Here is a 27,098-nt window from a genome sequence, read left to right as displayed (position 1 = left end):
AAGAACTGTACCCTGAAACTATAAAATATTGCTGAGAGAAATTAAAGAAAACCTAAAAAAAAAGAAGTTGGAAGAATCAAGATTGTTCAGATGTCAATTCTCCCCAAATTGTGACCTATAAATGCAGCACAATCCCAATCAAATTCCCAACAGGGCTTTTTGGCAGAAATTCACATGTTGATTCTAATATTCATACTAAAATGCACAGAGTCCATAATAGCTAAAATAATTTTTGAAAAAGAAGGACAAATCTGGAAGGCTCACACTAGCTGAATGCAAGACTTAGAAACATATAGTAATAAAAATCATGATACTGGCATAAAAGCAAATAGATAAATGAGACAGAATAAAGAGAATAAAGAATCTGAATAAAGAGACCAGAAATATAACCACAAGTATATTGACAACTGATTTTTGACAAAGGTGCAAAGGAAATGCTGTGGAGAAAAGGACACTTTTTAGCAAAGGCTAGAACAACTAGATATCCAAATTAAAAAAAAAAAAGGCCCCAAAACCAAAAATGTGGATTTATATCTTATACTATATACAAAAATTAATTCAGTGGATCATAGACCTAAATGTAAAACCTAAAACTGTAATTTTTTTTTTTACATGGAGGCATAAGACAAAATCTTCATAACCTTGGATTAGGCAAAAATTTCTTAAATATGTCACCAAAAGCACAATCCACAGAAGCAAATTTGATAAACTGGACTTGATCAAGTTCAAAACTTCTCTTCAAAAGATACTGTTATGAGAATAAAATGTAAGCAATAGACTGGAAAAAAATATTTGCAATTCATATATCTGAAAAAGGACCTATATCCAGAATATAGAATGAACTCTCAAAACTCAGTAATATGAAAATAAGGAATCCAGTTTAAAAATGGACAATAGAGTTGAACAGATGCTTCATCAAAGAAGATTCAGGGATGGCAAATAAGAACATAAAGATGCTCATCATTAGTAATTATCAAGGAAATGCAAATCAAAAACCACAATGAGATACCACTCATTGGTACTGGAAATAATACCCACTGGTTTGAATATAAAACGTTACTACTATTTTGGAAAATAATTTGGCATTTCTTAAAAAGCTACCATATGATCCAATCATCCCCTCTTAGGCATTTACCCAAGACAAATGAAAGCTTATGCCCATTCAAAGACTTCTACACAACTGTTCACAACAGTATTATTTATCCATCAACAAGTAAATGGGTAAACAAAATATGGCACCTTCACACAATGGAGCACTATTCTGCAATAAAAAGGAACGAATTATTTCTACAAACCACATGTGCCTATCTCAAAATGAATTTTAAAATAATTATGCTGAGTGAAAGAAGCCAGAAAAAAGGGTATATATATTATATCTCATTTACAAAATTCTAGAAAATGCAAACTAATCTATAATGAGAGATAGCAGATCAGTGAGGATGGGGTTGGGAGGAAGGGATTATGAAGATTATGAGGAAATCTTTGGGAATGATGAATATGCTCGCTCTCCTGATTGTGGTGGTTTCATGTCTGTGTGTGTGTGTGTGTATCTTTTTTTTTTTTTAATTTTTACAAGAGATAAATAGACTGACTCCAAGCATTGTAAATGGATGACCACAACAAAAGTAACAATAAAACAAATTACTAGTTTTGATTTGTGCTTAGTAGACCACTGCAACTTGTCATTAGTAGCTGCATGCTCAACTTCAATAACCAGATCTGATTCACTAGTTCAGTTAAAGTGGGGTCCCATTAATGGAAATAAGATCATCAGAGCCTACAGTCCTCTGCAGACTAAAAGTCATTAACTGACATGCACTGGGAATTGACAAAGTGAACAGTGCAAATGTGTGGTAACATTGACTTTTTGGAAACACAACTGTTTTATTAATTTCATTAAATGCTCTTGATCAAGTTATACAGCATTCAAAAAAATGCACTTTAAACAGAAGTTTCAAGGTTTCCTTTTTAGCTTGGGTGAACATGCCAGAAAGCATCCACAGGAAGCAGCTACTTCCCTCTGTAGCAGCATCACTGAGATCTCTTAATTCGTGCATTTATAATAAAATATCACAATTTACATGAGTACTGTTAAGTCAGTTTCAAGAACACACAGTCACTTTTCATGCAAATTCAAATCTCACCACGGGGAGTCCATATTTTAGAAAGACACAAAAACAAATATTTCAAATGAAGAAATACCTCCTGGCTTTTCCGTGATTAAAAAGTCTGTCCTTGGGCATTAGTCATTAGCTACACCTTTCACATAAAATCTCTCACAGAGAGAACAGTAATTTTTATTATAATCACTTATAGTAAGGTTCAAAGCCTACAAATGTCAAAATTAGCAATTGAAAAGTATTTGTAGAGGGACTTCCCTGGTGGTGCAGTGGTTAAGAATCCGCCTGCCAATGCAGGGGACAAGGGTTCGAGCCCTGGTCTGGGAGGATCCCACATGCCGGGGAGCAACTAAGCCTGTGCGCCACAACTACTGAGCCTGTGCTCTAGAGCCTACGAGCCACAACTACTGAAGCCCGTGTGCCTAGAGCCTGTGCTCCACAACAAGAGAAGCCACCGCAATGAGAAGCCCGCACACTGCAACGAAGAGTAGCCCCTGCTCGCCGCAACTAGAGAAAGCCCACACGCGGCAACGAAGACCAAAAGCAGCCAAAAACAAACAAACAAACAAACAAAAAACAGTATTTGTAGAAAGAGAACTACAGAGTTCGATCCATGTTTATGTAATCTTAGCTGCCATACATGTGCAATGAGATTTACTTCAGAGGAACAATCATAAACCCTAGGGTTATAAATGAATATAAGTATAATTGAGATTCACAGGACAGAAGAAATATGCTTTTTGATGGTGATTATTAATTTTCTGTATATATGACTCAAGTTGACTATCCTTATGCTGAAAGCCCATTTACCGAATTTGCAAAATATACACTAATATCCTCTTCTATCAGGTGGGATCAAACACAGCCAATGAAAAAGTTTGTTTAATTATAATATTGAGTTAATGGTGCACTTAATATTTATTCAAATTTCTCTTTACTCTCTGGCATTATAAGTGTCCTTGAACTTTAAAAAGAAAGACTTTTAAAATATCTGGATATGGACTTGTAGTTTCATTTAAAGACACAATTCTTAAAACATTAAGCTAGAGAGACAGAAGAAAAAAGAGCATTTACAACTGTAAAGAGTTACCTGATAGGCTCTTCAGTCATTTCTGTTATGGAAAGCTATCACAGCCTATTAGATACAGACAGAGTGTTTGGTTACTGAAAACACTCTTACTCATTGTATTCTGTGGAGAATCTTCCATTAAGATTGAACTGTGACCTGAGGTATTTACAGTGGCTGTCTGGGTAGTGCAAACTTTTTCATCCTTTTATATACAGGTATTTTCCAAAGGTTCTGTAAAGAACATAGATTGTATATATTCTAAATATACAAATTCTCCAGCCGCGTCCCCTGCATCGGCAGGCGGACTCTCACAAATTCTCGCCTAAAATTGGCAATTGTGGAAGGTGATGGGGATATGGGGGGGGGGTTCATTATGTATTCTCTCTACTTTTCTGTAAGTTTGGAAATTTCATAATACAGGGTTTAAAAATGTAGTGCCTATTTACACTTTTCCAGGGTTTATACTGTAAAAGTTATAAAATGGTCCCAATTCTCTAGGAATATACAATTTAGGACATATGATGCTGATGAGGATTTACATATAGAAAATACACCAACAATAAATGAATACTGGATAAACAGAGAGTAAAAGTGAGTCTGTTTTTGCCACTCATTCATCTCATCATGGTTATCTCCTTTCTCCTCTTTCTACTTTGACCTCTCTCAAACTTTGACCACTCTCTCTTCCCCATCTGTTATCTGAGAACCAATAAGCCCTGCCAGTTTCCCCACTGTGGTTTCTCTAAGGGTCATCACTTTCCATTTTCATAACCACTAGTCATTTTATGCCTAGATGGCTGCAAAGACATCTTAGTTGTAATTCTTAATCTCTGGTCTCACTTGACTTAAAAATTCATCTTGAAGCCTGATGTCAAGTTCAACTTCCGAATAAAGAAGTTATCATTTGCCTATTTTAGGGATATAAGACTCACTCTTCTCATAGTCTTTCAACACAGCCCTCCTGCTCAGAGGCCATTCCTGTTATTGATCCCTCAGGAAACTCATCCATGCATTTTGCTGTCTCCTTGTCTTTGCTCAGTCTTCTGCACCATCTTACACTTCCATAAATCTTTGTTTATTATAAATACTTACATGAGTATTTATTGAATAGCTTCAAGATCTACTTCTTCTTCCATAACTGTCCTATTTGACCGTTCTCTGAATTACTTCAGTGTGTATGAGTGTCATCTGACCCACAAAACCTTTGTGGGGATAAGTGATCTAGTCTCTCATTAAGGGTTCTCAACCATGGCTGCATGTCAGAATTGCTGGAGAAGTTAACAAAAAATCCAGCCTAGGACAATTAAATCAGAATCTCTGGGGGTGAAGCATAGACATTAGGAAAAAAGATGTTTTTTATACCAGTTATTTTTATTTTTTTAACATCTTTATTGGAATATAATTGCTTTACAATGGTGTGTTAGTTTCTGCTTTATAACAAAGTGAATCAGTTATACATATACATATATCCCCATATCTCTTCCCTCTTGCGTCTCCCTCCCACCCTCCCTATCCCCTCCTCTAGGTGGTCACAAAGCACTGAGCTGATCTCCCTGTGCTATGAGGCTGCTTCCCACCAGCTATCTATTTTAAATTTGGTAGTGTATATATGTCCATGCCACTCTCTCACTTTGTTCCAGCTTACCCTTCTGCCTCCCCATATCCTGAAGTCCATTCTCTAGTAGGTCTGCGTCTTTATCCCCATCCTGCCCCTAGGTTCTTCATTACCATTTTTTTTCTCTTTGATTCCACTTATATGTGTTAGCATATGGTATTAGTTTTTCTCTTTCTGACTTACTTCACTCTGTATGACAGACTCTAGTTCCATCCACCTCACTACAAATAACTCAATTTTGTTTCTTTTTATGGCTGAGTAATATTCCATTGTATATATGTGCCACATCTTCTTTATCCATTCATCTGTTGATAGACACTTAGGTTGCTTCCATGTCCTGGCTATTGTAAACAGAGCTGCAATGAACATTGTGGTACACGACTCTCTTTGAATTATGGTTTTCTCAGGGTACATGCTCAGTAGTGGGATTGCTGGGTTGTAACGTAGTTCTATTTTTAGTTTCTTAAGGAACCTCCATACTGCACTCCATAGTGGCTGCATCAATTTACATTCCCACCAACAGTGCAAGAGGTTTCCCTTTTCTCCAGTATTTACTGTTTGTGTGTGTATGTGTATATATATATATATATATTTTTTGCAGTACGTGGGCCTCTCATTGTTGTGGCCTCTCCCGTCGTGGAGAACAGGCTCCAGACGCACAGGGTCTGGACGCAAAGGCTCAGCGGCCATGGCTAACGGGCCCAGCCGCTCCGTGTCATGTAGGATCTTCCCGGACAGGGGCACGAACCCGCATCCCCTGCATCGGCAGGCGGACTCTCAACCACTGTGCCACCAGGGAAGCCCTGTTTGTATATTTTTTGATGATGGTCATTCTGACCGGTGTGAGATGATATCTCATTGTAGTTTTGATTTGTATTTCTGAAATGATTAATGATGTTGAGCATTCTTTCATGTGTTTGTTGGCAATCTGTATATCTTCTTTGGAGAAATGTCTATTTAGGCCTTCTGCCCATTTTTGGATTGGGTTGTTTGTTTTTTTGATATTGAGCTGCATGCTTGTAAATTTGGAGATTAATCCTTTGTCAGTTGCTTCATTTGCAAATATTTTCTCCCATTCTGAGGGTTGTCTTTTTGTCTTGTTTATGGTTTCCTTTGCTGTGAAAAGCTTTTAAGTTTCATTAAGTCCCATTTATTTATTTTTGTTTTTACTTCCATTTCTCTGGGAGGTGGGTCAGAAAGGTGATTTATGTCATGGAGTGTCCTGCCTATGTTTTCCTCTAAGAGTTTAATAGTGCCTGGCCTTACATTTAGGTTTTTTTTTTTTTTTTTTTTTTTAAGCTGTACGCGGGCCTCTCACTGTTGTGGCCTCTCTCGCCGCAGAGCACAGGCTCCCGATGTGCAGGCTCAGCGGCCATGGCTCATGGGTCCAGCCGCTCTGCGGCATGTGGGATCTTACCGGACCAGGGCACGAACCCGTGTCCCCTGCATCGGCAGGCGGACTCTCAACCACTGCGCCACCAGGGAAGCCCACATTTAGGACTTTAATCAAGTTTGAGTTTATTTTTGTGTATGGTGTTAGGAAGTGCTCTAATTTCATTCTTTTACATGTAGCTGTCCAGTTTTCCTAGCACCATTTATTGAAGAGGCTGTCTTTTCTCCACTGTATGTTCTTGCTTCCTTTACCAAAGATAAGGTGACCATATGTGCGTGGGTTTATCTCTGGGCTTTCTATCCTGTTCCATTGATCTATATTTCTGTTTTTGTGCGAGTAGCATACCGTCTTGATTACTGTAGCTTTGTAGTATAGTCTGACATCATAGAGCCTGATTCCTCTAGCTCCATTTTTCTTTCTCAAGATTGCTTTGGCTATTCGGGGTCTTTTGTGTTTGCATACAAATTGTGAGATTTTTTGTTCTAGTTCTGTGAAAAATGCCAGTGGTAGTTTGATAGGGATTGCATTGAATCTGTAGATTGCTTCGGGTAATATAGTCATTTTCACAATGTTGATTCTTCCAATTCAAGAACATGGCATATCTCTCCATCTACTTGTATAATCTTTAATTTCTTTCATCAGTGTCTGATAATTTTCTGCATACAGGTCCTTTGTCTCCTGAGGTAGGTTTATTCCTAGATATTTTATTCTCTTGGTTGCAAAGGTAAATGGGAGTGTTTTCTTAATTTCATTTTCAGATTTTTCATCATTAGTGTATAGGAATGCAAGAGATTTCTGTGCATTAATTTTGTATCCTGCTACATTACCAAATTCATTGATTAGCTCTAGAAGTTTTCTGGTAGCATCTTTAGGATTTTCTATGTATAGCATCAAGTCACCTGCAAACAGTGACAGTTTTTCTTGTTCTTTTCCGATTTGGATTCCTTTTATTTCTTTTTCTTCTCTGATTACTGTGGCTAAAATTTGCAAAACTATGTTGAATAATAGTGGTGAGAGTGGGCAACCTTGTCTTATTCCTGATCTTAGTGTAAATGGTTTCAGTTTTTCACCATTGAGGACGAGATGTTGGCTGTGGGTTTGTCATATATGGCCTTTATTAGGTTGAAGTAAGTTCCCTCTATGCCTACTTTCTGCAGGGTTTTTATCATAAATGGGTGTTGAATTTTGTCGAAAGCTTTTTCTGCATCTATTGGGATGATCATATGGTTTTTCTCCTTCAATTTGTTAATATGGTGTATCACATTGATTCATTTGCATATATTGAAAAATCCTTGCATTCCTGGGATAAACTCCACTTGATCATGGTGTATGATCCTTTTAATGTGCTGTTGGATTCTGTTTGTGAGTATTTTGTTGAAGATTTTTGCATCTATGTTCATCAGTGATACTGGTTGTAGTTTTCTTTGTTTCCGACATCTTTGTGTGGTTTTGGTATCAGGGTGATGGTGGCCTCGTTGAATGAGTTTGGGAGTGTTCCTCCCTCTGCTGTATTTTGGAAGAGTTTGAGAAGGATGGGTGTTAGCTCTTCTCTAAATGTTTGATAGAATTCGCCTGTGAAGCCATCTGGTCCTGGGCTTTTGTTTGTTGTAAGAATTTTAATCATAGCTTCAATTTCAGTGCTTGTGATTGGTCTGTTCATATTTTCTGTTTCTTCCTGGTTTAGTCTTGGAAGGTTGTGCACTTCTAAGAATTTGTCCATTTCTTCCAGGTTGTCCACTTTATTGGCATAGAGTTGCTTGTAGTAATCTCTCATGATCCTTTGTATTTCCGCAGTGTCAGTTATTACTTCTCCTTTTTCATTTCTAATTCTATTGATTTAAATCTTCTTCCTTTTCTTCTTGATGAGTCTGGCTAATGGTTTATCAATTTTGTTTATCTTCTCAAAGAACCAGCTTTTAGTTTTATTGATCTTTGCTGTCGTTTCCTTCAGTTCTTTTTCATTTATTTCAGATCTGATCTTTATGATTTCTTACCTTCTAATAACTCGGGGTTTTTTTTGTTCTTCTTCCTCTAATTGTTTTAGGTGTAAGGTTAGGTTGTTTATTTGAAATGTTTCTTGTTTCTTAAGGTAGGACTGTAGTGCTATAAACTTCCCTCTTAGAACTGTTTTTCTGTATCCCATAGGTTTTGGGTTGCCGTGTTTTCACTGTCATTTGTTTCTACGTATTTTTTGATTTCCTCTTTGATTTCTTCAGTGATCTCTTGGTCATTAAGTAGTGTATTGTTTAGCCTCCATGTGTTTGTGTTTTTTTTAGTCTTTTTCCTGTAATTGATATCTAGTCTCATAGCATAGTGCTCGGAGGAGATACTTGGTAGGACTTCAATTTTCTTAAATTTACCAAGGCTTGATTTGTGACCCAAGATAAGATCTATCCTGGGGAATGTTCCATGAGCACTTGAGAAGAATGTGTATTCTGTTGTTTTTGGATGGAATGTCCTATAAATTTCAATTAAGTCCATCTTGTTTAATGGATCATTTAAAACTTGTGTTTCCTTTTTTATTTTCATTTTGCATGATATGTCCATTGGTGAAATTGCGGTGTTAAAGTCCCCTACTATGATTATGTTACTGTCGATTTCCCCTTTTATGGCTGTTTAGCATTTGCCTTACATATTGAGGTGCTCCTATGTTGGATGCATAAATATTTACAATTGTTATATCTTCTTCTTGGATTGATCCCTTGATCATTGTGTAGTGTCCGCCTTTGTTTCTTGTAATAGTCTTTGTTTTAAAGTCTTATTTTGTCTGATATAAGAATTGCTACTCCATCTTTCTTTGACTTCCATTTATGTGGAATATCTTTTTCCATTCCCTCACTTTCAGTCTGTATGTGTCCCAAGGTCTGAAGTGGGTCTCTGGTAGACAGCATATATACGGGTCTTGTTTTTGTTTCCATTCAGCCAGTCTATGTCTTTTGGTTGGAGTATTTATTCCATTTACATTTAAGGTAGTTATCAATACGTATGTTCCTATTACCATTTTCTTAATTGTTTGGGGTTTGTTATTGTAGGTCTTTTCCTTCTCTTGTGTTTCCTGCCTTGGGAAGTTCCTTTAGCATTTGTTGTAAAGCTGGTTTGGTGGTGCTGAATTCTCTTAGCTTTTGCTTGTCTGTAAAGGTTTTAATTTCTCCACCAAGTCTGAATGATATCCTTGCTGGGTAGAGAAATCTTGGTTGTAGGTTTTTGCCCTTCATCACTTTAAATATGTCCTGCCACTCCCTTCTGGCGTGGAGAGTTCCTGCTGCAAGATCAGCTGTTAACCTTGTGGGGATTCTCTTGTATGTTATTTGTTGTTTTTCCCTTGCTGCTTTTAATATTTTTTTCTTTGTATTTAATTTTTGATAGTTTAATATGTGTCTTGGCGTATTTCCCTTTGGATTTATCCTGTATGGGACTCTCTCTGCTTCCTGGACTTGATTAACTATTTGTTTTCCCATATTAGGGAAGTTTTCAACTATAATCTCTTCAAATATTTTCTCAGTCACTTTCTTTTTCTCTTCTTCTTCTGGGACCCCTATAATGCCAATGTTGGTACGTTTAATGTCCCAGAGGTCTCTGAGACTGTCCTTAATTCTTTACATTTTTTTCTTTATTCTTCTCTGCAGTAGTTATTTCCACTATTTTATCTTCTAGGTCACTTATCCGTTCTTCTGCCTCAGTTATTCTGCTATTGATCCCTTCTAGATAATTTTAAATTTCATTTATTGTGTTGTTTGTCACTGTTTGCTTGCTCTTTAGTTCTTCTAGGTCCTTGTTAAACGTTTCTTGTATTTTCTCCACTCTATTTCCAAGACTTTGGATCATCTTTACTCTCAGTACTCTGAATTCTTTTTCATGTAGACTTTTATTTCCTCTTTATTTGTTAGGTCTGGTGGGCTTTTACCTCGCTCCTTCATCTGCTGTGTGTTTGTCTTCTCATTTAACTTACTGTGTTTGGGGTCTCCTTTTCGCAGGCTGCAGGTTTGTAGTTCCCGTTGTTTTTGGTGTCTGTCCCAAGTGGTAAGGTTGGTTCAGTGGGTTGTGTAGGCTTCCTGGTGGAGGGGACCAGTGCTTGTGTTCTGGTGAATGAGGCTGGATCTTGTCTTTCTAGTGGGCAGGTCCACGTCTGGTGGTTTGTTTTGGGGTGTCTGTGGCCTTATTATGATTTTAGGAAGCCTCTCTGCTAATGGGTGGGGTTGTGTTCCTGTCTTGCTAGTTGTTTGGCATAGGGTGTCCAGCACTGTAGCTTGCTGGTCGTTGAGTGGAGCTGGATCTTGGCGTTGAGATGGAGATCTCTGGGAGATTTTTGCTGTTTGATATTACGTGGAGCTGGGAGATCTCTTGTGGACCAGTGCCCTGAACTTGGGTCACCCACCTCAGAGGCACAGCCCTGACACCTGGCTGGAGAACCAAGAGCCTGTCATCCACACAGCTTAGAATAAAAGGGAGAAAAGAAAGAAAGAAAGAAAGAAGAAGATAAAATAAAATAACATTATTAAATTAAAAAAAATTATAAAAATTTTTAAAAATAAAAAAAAAAAGGAAAGAAGAGAGCAACCAAACCAAAAACAAATCCACCAATGATAATAAGTGCTAAAACTATAGCAAAAAAAAGAGAAAAAGAAAAAAAAATCCAGACAGACAGAACCCTAGGACAAATGGTAAAAGCAAAGCTATAGAGACAAAATCACACACGGAAGCATACACATACACATTCACAAAAGGGAAAAAGACAAAAAGGGAAAAAATATATATATATCGTTGCTCCCAAAGTCCACCTCCTCAATTTGGGATGATTCGTTGTGTATTCAGGTATTCCACAGATGCAGGGTACATCAAGTTGATTACGGAGATTTAATCCGCTGCTCCTGAGGCTGCTGGGAGGGATTTCCCTTTCTCTTCTTTGTTCGCACAGCTCCTGGGGTTCTGCTTTGGATTTGGACCCGCCTCTGCGTGTAGGTCGCCGGAGGGCATCTGTTCTTCGCTCAGACAGGATGCGATTAAAGGAGCAGCTGCTTCGGGGGCTCTGGCTCACCCAGGCCAGGGAGGGAGGGGTACGGAGTGCGGGGTGAGCCTGCGGCGGCAGAGGCCGGCGTCACGTTGCACCAGCCTGATACACGCCGTGCGTTCTCGCAGGGAAGTTGTCCGTGGATCCCGGGACGCTGGCAGTGGTGGGCTGCACAGGCCCCCCGGAAGGGGTGTGTGGATAGTGACCTGTGCTCGCACACAGGCTTCTTGGTGGCGGCAGCAGCAGCTTTAGCGCTCTCATGCCCATCTCTGGGGTCTGTGCTGTTAGCCGCGGCTCGCGCCCGTCTCTGGAGCTCATTTAAGCAGCGCTCTGAATCCCCTCTCCTCGCGCACCAGGAAACAAAGAGGGAAGAAAATATCTCTTGCCTCTTCGGCAGGTCCAGACTCTTCCCTGGACTCCCTCCCAGCTAGCCGTGGTGCACTAACCCCCTGCATGCTGTGTTCACGCAGCCAACCCCAGTCCTCTCCCTGGGCTCCGACCGAAGCCCGAGCCTCAGCTCCCAGCCCCACCCACCCTTGTGGGTGAGCAGACAAGCCTCTCGGGCTGGTGAGTGCTAGTCGACACCGATCCTCTGTGTGGGAATCTGCTTTGCCCTCCGCACCCCTGTTGCTGTGCTCTCCTCCGCGGCTCCGAAGCTTCCCCCTCTGCCACCCGCAGTCTCCGCCCACAAAGGGGCTTCCTAGTGTGTGGAAACCTTTCCTCCTTCACAGCTCCCTCGCACTGGTGCAGGTCCCAGCACTATTCTTTTGTCTCTGTTTTTTTCTGTTTTCTTTTGCCCTACCCAGGTACATGGGGAGTTTCTTGCCTTTTGGGAGGTCTGAGGTCTTCTGCCAGCATTCAGTAGGTGTTCCGTAGAAGTTGTTCCACATGTAAATGTATTTCTGACGTATTTGTGGGGAGGAAGGTGATCTCCACGTCTGACTCTTCTGCCATCTTCTCTCCTTCTTTTCTATATCAGTTATTTTCTAAATGTCCCAAGTGATTCTAACATATAGGAAGTTGAGAACCACTCACCTGAATAACAGGTTTCTTGATTTGTAAGTACTATTCATTCATTTGGTCAATAGCTATGGGTGTCTATTATAAAGGTAGAAAACTGGCAGCCCTGGCATATTTTGTCTTTGGCCCACAAAGTGTTTTCAAAAAATTTTAGAGTTTAGACAATACTTTTAAAATTGGGAGAGTTATCGTAAACATTGGGATACTGAGGTCCTCTTGAAAAGAATGAAAGATCTGGCAAGGCTGGGCCTATGTTCTTGCAAGACAAAACTTGGCTAGAACTGAACTGCAGGTGCCCCTTCTAGACAGAAAAGGAGAATCCACTTTGCTGTAGTTCTCACCACTCCCTACAGCTCTCTCACAGAGGCTGAGCATCAACTGCCATGTATTGTATCATTTGCATAGCTGTTAGTATTACTGTTTCAATACTAGAAAACAACTTCTTTGAAGCAACTATCTCATGCCTCTCCCCTAACCGCCCCCCTCCACTCCCAACAGGGCTCACTGTTGAATTAGAAAATGTTTCTCTGGGTCAAAGATCTAGGCATCCAGCCCACTCTACTCATTTATGTTTTCTGACTGGCTTCTGTGGTAATATGAGTTTGCAGCCCCTGGCCTAATATATGGCAAGCACTGTGTTAGATGCTAGGGATATAGAAGAATAGAAGAATGAGGTTCAGTGCCATTTTGGAGGAAGTCATGCTTAATTGGGGAATGCAGACATATTAATTAAAAAGTATTGCAAAAAAAAAAAAAAGAAAGAAAAAACCATCAAAAGAGGAGAACAATGCTTGTTAGAATAGAAGACGTACCATTTGAGTTGGATCTAGAAAGATGAATTGGGAGTTTTTTCCAGGCAGAAAGGCAAAGAAGCCATTTTAGGCCAACAAAACAGCAATCCCAAAATACAAACATATGAAAGCCCAGAGTGGTCAGAAATTAACACATGGGAAATGAGAGAAAGGGTCTGGAGATGAAACTGTGGAGTAAGTTTGGAATAGAGGAGGTTGGCTTTGTGTAAGTTCCCAAGGGTTTTTTCATTCTGTCTTTAAGATAATGGGAAAGGTATTAAAAGTCTTTAATCAAAGAGTGACACGATCACATTTCTATTTCTATTATCAGAAAGAGAAATCTGAGAGCAACGTGAAGATTAACTGGGAGGGTGAGGTGAGTAACAGTGGGGAACCTGAACAATGAAAGTAGCAATAGGATCAGATTTGAGAGACGTTTGGGAGGTATACCTGGCAGGGCGTGGAAGCATACAGGAAATAGAGAGGAACAACCCAGGATGTTTCACTTATCGTGTAAAAATCGAGAAGATATTTTAGTTGCTAGAAGAGAAATTTAAAATAATGACTCATCACTGACTTGAGTTGATGTTAAAGTGACTTAATATTTAACCTCAGGCTATAAAGCATCATCACAAGGCTGTTCCACCCCCCACCCCCAACCCCTTTTTGGTCTTACAAATAAACATGCTTATAATTTAGATGCTTGAGTACATACCTGATTCTGCTGAACTTAGAGGATGACCTCCAAATTTTATTTCAGTCTGGCGGAGTTTAGTCATGTTTAGCAGCTGTGTGACTTGTGGAACATCTGTCGTTAGTTGGCAGCTTCGTGGAATGATGTCTGTAGGTTCATCTGTTGGAAAGGGAACACCATATCCAGTTGAAAATAAAGACTACCATTCATTCCCCAAATGTAAGCCATTTCTGTGAAATGGACATATCTCATAAATGAAATCAATTAAATTTAAACATTTTAGAGTATAACTTCAGATGAGTTACTCAACCTTACAGGCTTGGTTTTCTCATCTGTAAAATGAGCATGATAATTTTAATGTTCACTTTCTAGGACTGTAGAAAGGATTAAATGAGACAGAGTACTTAACATATGGAACAGGTTCAGAGACTTCTGCAATAAATGAGAGCACTGACTGGAAAATTTTATATTTGTTTTTTAATACTAGAGTGGTACTTGAATGAAGAACTAGCTAGGTATGCTCCAAGAAAGGTTTCTGGGAGTACACTGGCTCATTTATACAAGGTCGATAAGTACAATGACATTACTGAATAAGCACCTAGAGCCATTATATGAGTCAATTTTTAAACTTTTTATTTTGAAATAATTTTAGACTTACAGAAAAGTTACAAAAGTAGTACACAGTTCCAATATACCCTTTACCCAGCTTCCCCTAATGTTAACATCCTACCTTCAAATACTTTCAAAGAAAAAAATAGTTTAATTAAAATAGTATTTTCATTATTATAGTTTGTATTTCCAATGAGATTTAATATTGTTCATATATGTTTATATGGATATTTGTTTTCATTATAGTAAATTTTCTGTTCATGTTCTTAACCCATTTTACTTTTATAGCATTTTAAAAAGTTATTTATATGATCTATTTTGTAGCAAAGATATTAAGCTTTGTCATATGTAGCAAGTAGGAATTAAGTTGCTATTAGCATTCCAAAAAGCAATTTTACTGTGTACATCAAAAGCCTTAAAAATGTCCAAGGCATTTTACTCAGTAATTTCACTTTATGAATCTATTCTAAAGTAAACAAATCAGAAACTCAGATGAAGATCTATGTAAATAAGTGTTTATAATTTCTGAAAAATGAAGCAACTGGAATTTTCAGTAAAGAGTCACAGAAAATTGTATTTATGCAGATAGCTTGATGATATGGGAAAGGCTCAAGACAGGAAGTTAAATGAAAGTAACGTATCCAAAACTCTATCTCAACTTAACGATTTTAGAAAATCGTTAAATAAAATGTATGAATGGCAAAAGGACTAGAAGGAAATATACCAAAATGTAAAATAACTTTTCACGATTAGCTTAAGCATAGTTTTTATTTTCTTCTTCAGAATAATTTGTGTTTAATTTTTATTAGGAAAGAGTTTCTATTTTTAGAATCTAGTGGAAAAATCTGGTGTGTGTATATGTGAATGTGAGTAGTAAGAAAAATTCAACCAAATTCATCCCTCAAAAACATTCTTAAGTATGTATAAACTCTAACCATGTATATAAAGGCAAATGATGTTAGGGTTTTGTACATCCAAGCCATGGCAATTCCCTAATTAGATCTTAATGTCCTAACCTTGAAAAGGAAAATGAGTCATTTAGCTAAAAACTTAAATGCTCATCAGCAGTGTCATGGTTTCTAAATATCCTAATGCTCCAGTAACTACAAATGCCACTGGGTTTACAAATCTTAGTTTTCAGGTATTCTTTGTCCATTCATTTCTTATTTGTCATCCACATTTAGTAAAGTAATTGAGTAAATGAATTCTCAAAATAGAAAACTTTTGGAAAATAAGTAGACTAACTCCAGATGTATATCTGACATGTCATTTCAGACTTCTCTGAGGTAGAAAAAGATAATTTCCACATCAATGCCAATATTGATAAACTAAGATTTTATATTAATAGAGGAGAGAATTCTGTAGGCTAATAAGATTCTGAATCCTATGAAGAGAAAACATGGAAACTTTAGCTCATAGGGCTTGTGTGGGTGTATAATGCCATACAAAGTTTGAACTGTATCCAAAAGAAAAGCTGAGTTTCCAACTAACAAGGGACAGACAGCAAATGCTGGTAACCAAAACTCCATAAGCTTTTATGAAAGATAGAACAAGGCAGAGACTATTACAGAACTCTAATCTGAATCCTACAGGAATGTGGTTGACATGCAAATCAGATTTCACATTAAAAGGCTCAAATCCCCTCTGCATCATTTTTCCTTTCTCTGTATCTACTCTCTCTTTGCTCTCAGAACATCTCACTATTTATTGGATTAGTCATTGAGGGAAACTGTGGGCAGTATAAAACCTTCAATAAAAGAAGAAATCCAAGAAAAAAAGTACTGATTATTTTAAAATAGAGCCTAATCATTCAGCAACTACTGTCAAACTTTGAGACTTTGTAGAGAGTCTCATTTGTGAGAAAGAGGAAAGGGGCCTTAGTTTCATTTTTGCGATGCCAAACTATGAAGGAGCTTTAAACCTGGTAGTTGGATGTTCTGATAGACATAAATAGAACTTAATTCATCTCCCCACTAAACAACCCCCTTCTCCACGCCCAATTACTAGGTTATGTTATTTTATTTTTTAAGCATTTACAACTTAATTTAAAAATAAGGATTAATGCTGAAAACAGCAAAGATCCTACATAAAAATTAAATCGTGCTGAACTGTGAGTATTAGAGGGTATGGTCTGCCTGTATCATTCATTTACTCATTTTATCATTCAGTAAATACTTATTGAGCCTCTACTATGTGCCAGGCCCTCATCTTCATCTAGTGGCTGGGAATGCAGTGGTGAGCCAGAGTGACTCTTGTGCCGGCCTTACTGAAGCTTATACCTAGCAGAGAATATGAAACAAGTTATACCACAAATATTTAAATTATAATTGTGTTAAGTGCTCTGAAAGAAAAGTTCAAGACGTTATAAAAGCAGTGGGGGAATCCAACATCACAGCGTGTTAGGGAAAGAGACATTTAAGCCGAGTCATAAAGGATAAGTAATTATTCAGGTAGAGGAAAGAGCTTTTGAAGACTCTGAAGGCAGAAAGACTTTGGAGCATTCTAGGAAGTGGAAGAAAGATAGTTCTGCCAAACAGAATAGTGAGAGAATCCCAATGATATCTTTACTACAACACCTGGTTCAAAGGGGTTGCTTAATAAATGGTCATGAACAAAAGCCCCTTTTAAACAGCCAACCTAGACTAAATGCAGCTGTCCAGTCTTCCGTTTTTCTTCTCTGGTTGTTCTTTGTTCAGCTATATCCTGAAAAGTACTGCATGCACATTTTATTTGGATAGCACATCTTTCTCCCCAGAGGGCAAGTAACAAATCAAGCTGGCAATCAGATATTAAGGGGCCAAGGCCTGTCTGCCTTGTTCTTTCAGACAAGTTCTATCTTCCGGAAGGAACTGTGTATGGAACGGTGCAGACTGCTTGATTAACATCTGAAAAATGATACAATCGAATTTAAACTGCTTTTGCTAACACATCTGAAAGAACATAATGTTGGCTGGAATGGTTAGTTCAGAATGGCAATAGTATATGAAGGAGAAAGCTATGAGAAAGCTGACAGATTTGCTCATGTAGCATCCAAACACAACCAGATGGTAGTTTCTGTTGATGTCTTTGCTCCCAGTATGAGATAGTGTATTACTGCAATGTTTGAGTAACTTTTTAACCCTGTTCTCCCGTCTTTAGCAATAAAGTCATAATAAAATGAACCATTCTATAGGTGTTTAATACCCCTGATGAAGATCTTAACTAGCTTTAAAAATTAAGTCATCAATTTAAATACATATATACAGCACTTTATGCATTAAAACCCACCATCCCGGGCCTCCCTGGTGGCACAGTGGTTGAGAGTCCGCCTGCCGATGCAGAGGACGCGGGTTCGTGCCCCAGTCCAGGAAGATCCCACATGCCGCGGAGCGGCTAGGCCCCTGAGCCATGGCCACTGAGCCTGCGTGTCTGGAGCCTGTGCTCTGCAACGGAAGAGGCCACAACAGTGAGAGGCCCACATACCAGAAAAAAAAACAAAAAACCCACCATCCCCATTTTACTGGGGGGAAATGCCTTATAAAATAGTGAGATTTATAGACCTATTTCCACTTAAGGCTACTCATAATTCATTGCAGTTTAAGTAAGTACCAATTTTGTAATAGTTCACTGATTCTGGACTCAACTATATTCATCTTACCTATCTGCAGTGCCTGGCACAGTGCCTTACTTATATCAAATCTCCCCTCTCTGAAATACCAGTGAGAGCCAAGCAGAAAACATAAAAGTTTCTAACTGCCAGGATATTTGTTTTTGTTTGGGCTGCTATAACAGAATACTGCAGACTGAGTGGCTTATAAATAATAAATTTATTTCTTATAGTTCTAGGGGCTGAGAAGCCCAAGATCAAGGCACCAGCAGATCTGATGTCTGATGAGGGTCCTATTCCTCGTTCTTAGATGGCTTCCTGCTAAAACCTCACATGGTGGAAAGGGAGAGGGAGCTTTCTGGGATCTCTTTTATTAGGGCACATATAAATTCTAGGGGGACACATTTAATCTATAACAATTTTGGTACAAAGTTGGTTCATTTTTTGCTTGTTCATTCATTCACTTACCATAAAACTATCAGATTTTCTCTGGGCCTGACATGGATTTAAATCCCTGCTTTATGGAGTTTACTGTATAAATGTGGAAAGATTTTTAAGAAGCAGTATATGATTGTGGTTAAAAGCACAGATTCTGGAGCAAGGCATCCTGGGTTCACATTCTGGCTCTACCAAGTGGTTGTGTGATCCTAGCATTGTAATTTACCTTGCTGTGCCCTGCTCTCCTTATCTGTGAAACATGGATATAAAAATAACACTTTCCTCATATGGTTACTGTGACGATTAAATGAGCTTAATGTATACAAGAGGATAAGAATAGTGCCTGGTACACAGCAAGTGCTATATAAATGTTTACTATTAATAATAGACAAATACTTACGTAAATTATTTCATTACAATGGTGACAAAACCACCACATCTTAGTATGTGTGTTTTTGTTTTGTTTTTAATAATAAAAGGTTTTGATGTTTAAAGGAACTACACAAAAACTTGGCTATCTTGAATGAATCATTCCATTGAAGCTTTTTTAAAAAAAATGAGGAGAAATTCATTTTAACCTAAAATTAAGCATTTTAAGATAAAAGACTCAGTGGCATATAGTATACTCACAATGTACTTACCCATTAACGCGTATCTCCCCATTCTCTCTGGCCCCCAGTCCGTGGCAGCCACAAATCTACAATCTTGTCTCTATGGATTTATCTATTCTGGATATTTCATATAAATGGAATCAAACAATATGTGTCCTTTTGTGTCTGTGTGAATAGTACTTACCAAATTTTGTTAAACCATTCATCCACTGATGGACATGTGGTCTGTTTCCACATTTTGGCTATCATAGATAATGCTGTTATAAACATGCATGTACATGTATCTGTTTTCCATTTTGTGGGGTATATACTTAGGAGTGGAATTGCAGGGTTATATGGCAATTCTGTGTTTAAATTTTTAAGGAACTGCCAAAATGTTTTCCACACTGGGACAACAATTCTGCATTCCCATCAGCAATGTATGAAGGTTCCAATTTCTCTCCACACTTGCTAACACTTACTTTCCATTAAAAAAATTATAGCCGTCTTAGTGGGTGTAAAGTGGTAACTCACCGTGGTTTTAATTTGTATTTCCCTAATGACCAATGATGTTTAGCATTTATGTTTGTTGCCTGACATTTGTATTATCTTCTTTTGTATATCTCTTTTGGAGATATATTTAAGTCTTTTGACCATGTTAAAAAATTGGGTTGTCATTTTGTTGTTGTGTTATATATTACAGATACTAGAATACATCAGAATATATATGTACACTCTATTTAAGAACCAGAATATATATTCTATCAGATACATGATTTACAAATATTTTCTCCCATTCTGTAGGCTGTCTTTTCACTTTCTTGATAATGTCATTTGATATACAAAGTTTTTAATTTTGATAAAGTATAAGTTATCTATTTTGAAAATTTTGTTGGTATGCTTTTTTTTTTTTTTTTTGCGTTACGCGGGCCTGTCACTGTTGTGGCCTCTCCCATTGCGGAGCACAGGCTCCAGACGCGCAGGCTTAGCGGCCATGGCTCACGGGCCCAGCCGCTCCGCGGCATGTGGTATCCTCCCGGACTGGGGCACGAACCCGTGTCCCTTGCATCGGCAGGCGGACTCTCAACCACTGCGCCACCAGGGAAGCCCTGTTGCTATGCTTTTGGTATCGTATCTAAGAATCTATTGCCAAAACCAAGGTCATGAAGATTTATCTCTATTTTTTTTCCAAGACTTTAATGGTTTAACCTCTTACATTTAGGTCACTGATCCATTTTGAGTCAATATTTATATATTGTGTGAAGTAGGGTTCCAACTTCATTCTTTTGGACGTGGATATGTAACTGTCCCTGAACCGTTTGTTGAAGAGACTATTCTCTCCCCATTGAACGCTCTTGGCATCCTTGTCAAAATCAGATGTATAAATTTATTTCTGGACTTAACTCTGCTCCATTGGTCTATATGTCAGTCCTAACAGCAAACTCCTTTGATTTCTGTAACATTGAGGTAAGTTTTGAAATTGGGAAGTATGACTCCTCCAACTTTGTTCTTCTTTTTCAAGAATTTTTGGGTATTCAGGTCCTCTTGCAATGCCATATGAATTTCAGGATTAGTTTTTCCATTTCTGCAAAAAAGGCCATTGAAATGTTGACAGAGATTGAATTTAATCTCTAGATCTTTTTAGGTAATATTGAAAATCTTAACAATATCATGTCTTCCAATGCATGAATGTGTGATGTCTTTCCATTTATGTAGGTCTTCTTTAATTTGTTTTAACAATGTTTCATAGTTTTCAGTGTACAAGTCCTTATGCCCTTGATTAAATTTATTCCTAGGTATTTAATTATTTGGATGGTACTGTAAATGAAATTGTTATCCTTAGAAGTTTTGAGAAATAATGTTTTATTATAAATAATATTTATAATACTTAATTATAAAATATGTATTTTAATCAGAATAATTGAGTCTTGATATACAGATATTCATGACACATTTCTGTGGGATCTACTGTTGGCTGCTGGGCACCTCTGCTATGCTGAGATCTTATCCCCTTTACTCCCCCTGGAGTGGTTTGCTAGGCAAGGGTATTTTGAGTTCAGCTCCTCTTTGGGAAGGAGTGGGAATGTAGCCTTAAACTGACAAGATTCGGATACGATGTGCACTAACCTGACCTGGAGGTGAGGAAAAGAGGTGGGAAAAAAACTCAAGAATGTTAATGATTAAAAACACTAAATCATTGCACTTATTGTGGAAGGTAAACTTGTGTAGCACTGAGAAAAGGACAGTCAGAAGCTTGGTGTCGAGTTCCGCCTTCTGTACCCTTGGCACAAGATGCCTCATTTCCATGGGCCTTGTTTTCCTTATCTGTATAATTAAGACATTGGATTAGATATCTCTAGGGCCCTTTCCTGATCAATCAGTCTATCAAGGCAAGACATCAGTATTTCTAATTTTTTCTGTGGCCTCTGAACAGATGGTTTTCTTCACATTGCTAGACACCCAATAAAGGTTTACTGTATAGAGACAGTAAATGAATGGATAATTGAACAAACAATTAGCTAGCCCTTACTTCATTAATTCATCAAACATTTATGACAGGTTACTGGTGCCAGCTCATGTGCTAGAGATAAAAATGTGGAGATCTCCCCCTCCCCCAAAAAAACAGTGGAGATCTAGTCTATGCCCTCAAAGTACTCTCAGTCTTAAATCATAGTTTTAATTCTTCTCTTCTTGCATTTCTAAACACAGAACACATACTCCCCAGTCCTGATCTTTTAGAGAGAACAATGAACTGGGGAGACTGGGGAGTCAGGAAATGTGTAAAACTGTCATTGGCATAGCATAAGTTCATGCTTAATGGATCATTACTTCTTTTCTCTCATCTGTTCTCTTTTCTCTCCTTTGTCTTTCTCTTATCTATCTACACATATAGTGTGTTTTTTAAAAAATGCAGAATGATACAAGATAATCAATAATTCAGTTGTGCAAATGCCAGTCTATGTCCCCTTGGGAACCATAAAAGTAATAAACTAAATTGAATCAGCATGCTTTACTACTTGTCCAACATAAGTCATTCCTCTGGGCAACTAAAAAACTGGTTAATTGCCGTTTTAGGTTCCAATAACTCACTTTCTATTATATCCCACTGTGTAACAGAGAACAGCAAGGGAATTAGGCAACATTTCCTAGCTTAGGTGAGTTTGAGAGGTCCTAGAGTGAAATGGTAGCAGTTTAAATAAGCCAAGGACCACACAGTGAGCTTAAGTACACATTTAATATAATATTTTAAAACTGAACCTGAGAATGGAATGTAAGAAACACATAAAAAAAGTTTCCTTGGATAAAAGTCTCAACACTATGACTGAGTAATCTGTTTCTGCAGAATAGAATGACCCCTCTCTTTCAGTAAGAAAGACAAAGGGACATTCATCACTTATTGTAATACAGATACCCTCAACACAGCCACTTACCAAATCCTCGAATTCTTATTACATGACATCTCTTGTATATTTCCTTTTAAAATTTCCCCTCTTTTCTATCCTTCCATGACAGGCAGTGCGCTGTAGTAATTAGGAGTATAAATTCTGGAGTCCGACTGCCAGGGTTTAAATCCTGTCTCTACTACTTAGCAGTTATGTGACACTGGGCACATATCCTGACTTCTCTGTGCCTCAGTTTCCCTATCTATAAAATGGGGATAGTAGTACTATCCGTCTTGTAGAGTTGTTATAAATATTAATCTAATCTAACTTCATATATGTAAAGTGTTTATAACAGCCACTGCTTCTATCATCATCATCATCACGATTATTACTTCTGCTGCCAACCTCCTTGACCACGGACACTCAGTTTGCCCCATACTGTGTAATCCTTTGTCCTTTTTTATCTGTCTTCAGAATGAACTCTTATATTGTTAACTTTTCTATTGTCAATAATTATACAGTGAACTCTGAGGACAGGAGCCTGTTCTACATTTTTATGTCACCCAAAGTATGAAGTCTAATAATGCAATACTATATTATACCATACCCCCCACCTCTGCCATGTATCATACTGAACTCCCCGTTCCTTGAACACATCGGATCGTTTCATAATGCCAGGCCTTTATACATATATGCTCTTTCTTCTGCCTGAAATGCTTTATCTTCTCATTGTCCGCTTTCATAACTTGGAAAATTTTTGTTTTTATTTTAGCAGGCAGCTTGGAAAGTTTATTTCTCTAGGTAACTATAGACCAGACACTGGGATATAGATAGATACTGATCCACGAAGTCATATTCACTGGTCTGTGGTGAAAATGTGAGACTTTATTCTGAAATTTATAACTTCTCATGTGTGTATGTGTAAATGTCCTTGCATTTAGTAAAACAATCAGAATAACTGTAGTTTTTCTTATTTGTTTGCTTGTTTTAACGCACTGATTTGGCAAATTCAAAAGGTGTCATCACTATGCTAGTACTCAAGTTTTTCTTAACCTGACAGATCTGTGAAATCCAAGCGCCCCACCAAGTGGCTCTCTCCAGTAAATGGTCAATGCTCCAGCCTCTTCCCTCACTGTCTGTCAAGCCCATTAGACAAACTTCCACCAGGTACTATAAATTACACATACATGTAAGTTTCCCTGTGAGACCCTGAGCTCCTTGAAGCAGGGGCTGTGCTCATCCCAGTGCCTGATGTGTAGAAGGCAGACAAATGTTTAGCATCTACACACTATATTACAGTTTATGTCTTTTCATATATATTTTGTATTTGGTTGTATCTTTACCACAACCTTATAGTAATTATTGAGCAAACAAAGCACAGAGATATTCAAAACTCAAACAAAACCACAAACTTAGTACATGATCAAAGCAATAGACTGTGGAAATATTAATCGAAATCTTTAGGCTCTACAATATCAATTTAATTTCTCCAAGATGTACTTGATTTACATACATTATACTTTCACTGAGACTATAATAATAGTATTTATCTAACAAGGGAACAATTATTATCCTCATTTTACTAATGAGGAAACTGAAGCACAGAGATAGGGTCAGTATTTGTACAAGGTTAAATACTGGCAGCTAAATGGGGTTATACTCCACAGTACCCTGAAGCACAGCATACTTCCCCAAGTCTGTTCAGAGCCTTTCAGGTGATCTGAGATGCCACATTCATAAGGCTTCTTTTCAGGCCTTCTGAAAACATGAAAGAAATTACGCCAATTCTTGTTCTTTGGAAATATTTATAAATTATCCATTCACTTAAAATCTACTTATCAAACAAAATTCACATATATTGTTCAAAAATTCAGGTAGTACGGGACTTCCCTGGTGGTGCAGTGGTTAAGAATCTGCCTGCCTATGCAGGGGACATGGGTCCGAGCCCTGGTCTGGGAAGATTCCACATGCCGTGAAGCAACTAAGCCCGTGTGCCACAACTACTGAGCCTGTGCTCTAGAGCCCGTGAGCCACAACTACTGGGCCCGTGTGCCACAACTACTGAAGCCGGCGCGCCTAGAGCCCGTGCTCCGCAACAAGAGAAGCCACTGCAATGAGAAGCCCACGTACCGCAACGAAGAGTAGCCCCCACTCTCCACAACTAGAGAAAAGCCCATGAGCAGCAACGAAGACCCAATGCAGCCAAAAATAAATAAATAAATTTATTTTAAAAAAAATTCAAGTAGTACTATAAAATTATGAGAAAAAAAACATCATACCATCATGCCCTAACTGCTGCCCTCCCACCTCACACATCCACCAGCCCTGCAATGCAGAGGCAACTATTTCCAAGCCTTTCATTTATATGTGCTAAATCTTCCGGTATTTACTTCCGTATTTATAAATGGTAGCTTTATATTGCCATTTCTGCACTTAATAGTTTTAGATGATATCTCTGATTTCCTATTTTGGAAAAAGAAAATTCAGCATTATTAAACCACTATAATACCTCCTCTCCTCTCTTTCTTCCCCACATCCCCCAAACATGATTTTACATAATTTGGGGATAAGTTATTATTTAGTGTTTTAATTATTAAGACTGTGTAAAAAAATCGTGCCATTGTACATCTTAGAGTGGCAGTAATCCAAAACACTGACAACACCAAATGTGGGCAAGGATGTGGAACAACAGGGACTCTCATTCATTTCTGGTGGAATACAAAATGTTATAGCTGCTTTGGAAGACAGTTTGTCAGTTTCTTACAAAACTAAACATACTCTTAACATATGAACCAGCAACGTGCTCCTTGGTATTGACCCAAATGAGTTGAAAATTTATGTCCATACTGAAAACCTACACAAGAATGTTTATAGCAGTTTTATTTATAATTGCCAAAATGTGGAAGCAACCAATATATCCTTCAGGAGATGAATGGATAAGTAAACTGTGGTACATCCAGACAATGGAATATTATTCAGCACTAAAATGAAATGGGCTATAAAACTATGAAAAGACATGCAGGAACCTTAAATGCATATTACTAAGTGAAAAAGTCATTCTGAAAGCTACATGCTACATGATTCCAACTATGTGACATTCTGGAAAAGCCAAAACTATGGAGACAGTACAAAGATCAATGGTTGCCAGGCACTAATGGGGAGGGAAGGATGAACAGGTAGAGCACAGAAGACTTTTAGGGCAATGAAACTATTCTGTATGATGCTATAATTGTGGATACATGTCATTATTCATTTGTCAAAACCCACAGAATGTACAACACTGAGTGAACCCTAATGTAAACTATGGACATTGGGTGACAATGATGTGTCAGTGTAGGTTCAAGTGTAAGGAATGTACCACTCTAGTATGGGTGGTCATAGATGGGGAGACTGCACGCGTGGGAACAAGGAGCATGTGGAAACCCTCTGTCCTTTCCACTCAATTTTGCTGTGAATCTAAAAATTCTCTAAAAAATAAATCTGTTTAAAAAAGTGTTGTGGATTTTTTGATGATGGCCATTCTGACTGGTGTGAGGTGATACCTCATTGTAGTTCTGATTTGCATTTCTCTAATGAGTAGTGATGTTGAGCATCCTCTCATGTGTTTCTTGGCAATCTGTATATCTTCTTTGGAGAAATGTCTATTTAGGTCTTCTGCCCATTTTTGGATTGGGCCGTTTGTTTTTTTGATATTGAGCTGCATGAGCTGCTTATATATTTTGGAGATGAATCCTTTATAAATTGCTTTGTTTGCAAATATTTTCTCCCATTCTGAGGGTTGTCTTTTTGACATGGAAGCAACCTAAGTGTCCATCGACAGATGAATAGATAAAGAAAATGTGGCACATATATACAATGGAATATTACTAATCCATAAAAAGGAACGAAATTGAGTTATTTGTAGTGAGGTGGGTGGACCTAGAGCCTGTCATACAGAGTGAAGTAAGTCAGAAAGAGGAAAACAAATACTGTATGCTAACACATACATATGGAATCTAAAAAAAAAAAAAAAGGTTCTGAAGAAACTCGGGGCAGGACAGGAATAAAGGTGCAGGCGTAGAATGTGGACTTGAGGACACGGGGAGGGGGAAGGGTAAGCTGGGACAAAGTGAGAGAGTAGCACGGACATATATACACTACCAAGTGTAAAAGGGATAGCTAGTGGAAAGCAGCTTCATAGCACAGGGAGATCAGCTTGGTGCTTGTGACCACCTAGAGGGGTGGGATAGGGAGGGTGGGAGGGATACGCAAGAGGGAGGAGATATGGAGATATATGTATACGTATAGCTGATTCACTTTGTTATACAGCAGAAACTAATACACCATTGTATAGCAATTATACTCCAATAAAGATGTTAAAAAAAATGTTGTGCATATCTTAGCCACATGATATACTATGATTACATATCTTTTCTTGTGCATTTTTTTCCCCTTGTAGTTGATCACTGTTTTGTTTTGTCATGGGTTTTGCTACATTCCTAACATTAATTCTTCCCAAACTCCCCATCAGCACTGTAAAATCACAACTGATTTTGTTCAAACACACCATACTCTATCAGATACATTCTTTTCCTGAAGACTTTCCTCTTGGAAGCTCCATTTTTTTCTGCGAAAATACGGACTGACCGTTCTCTAGATATGTTTTATAAGTGTCGTGCCTTGAATACCTTTAACCATAATTCTGAAAATTTGCTTCGCTTTTCTATTGGATGAAATCTTCTGTTTCTTATAGGGTCCCCTATATGCCTTTTTCTTGATTTATTCCTTAATTTTTGTGGAGAA

The 27,098-nt window shown here is 38.0% G+C and overlaps 1 protein-coding gene across 12 annotated transcripts in view; it reads right to left on the bottom strand.

Annotated features, from left to right (window-relative positions):
- Positions 1-27,098, bottom strand: part of CFAP20DC (CFAP20 domain containing) — a 352,715-nt gene that overhangs the window by 198,321 nt on the left and 127,296 nt on the right. For all 12 annotated transcript variants that reach the window (XM_060308448.1, XM_060308451.1, XM_060308450.1 and 9 more), the window contains one exon: positions 13,732-13,869. In XM_060308448.1, coding sequence (XP_060164431.1) covers positions 13,732-13,869 — 138 coding nt within the window. The remainder of the gene's footprint in view (positions 1-13,731; positions 13,870-27,098) is intronic.

The sequence above is a fragment of the Globicephala melas genome, chromosome 11 (assembly GCF_963455315.2).
Source record: "Globicephala melas chromosome 11, mGloMel1.2, whole genome shotgun sequence".
NCBI classification, from domain to species: domain Eukaryota; kingdom Metazoa; phylum Chordata; class Mammalia; order Artiodactyla; family Delphinidae; genus Globicephala; species Globicephala melas.
Note: the sequence above shows the minus strand (reverse complement) of the source record. Positions and strands in the feature narration are given on the sequence as shown.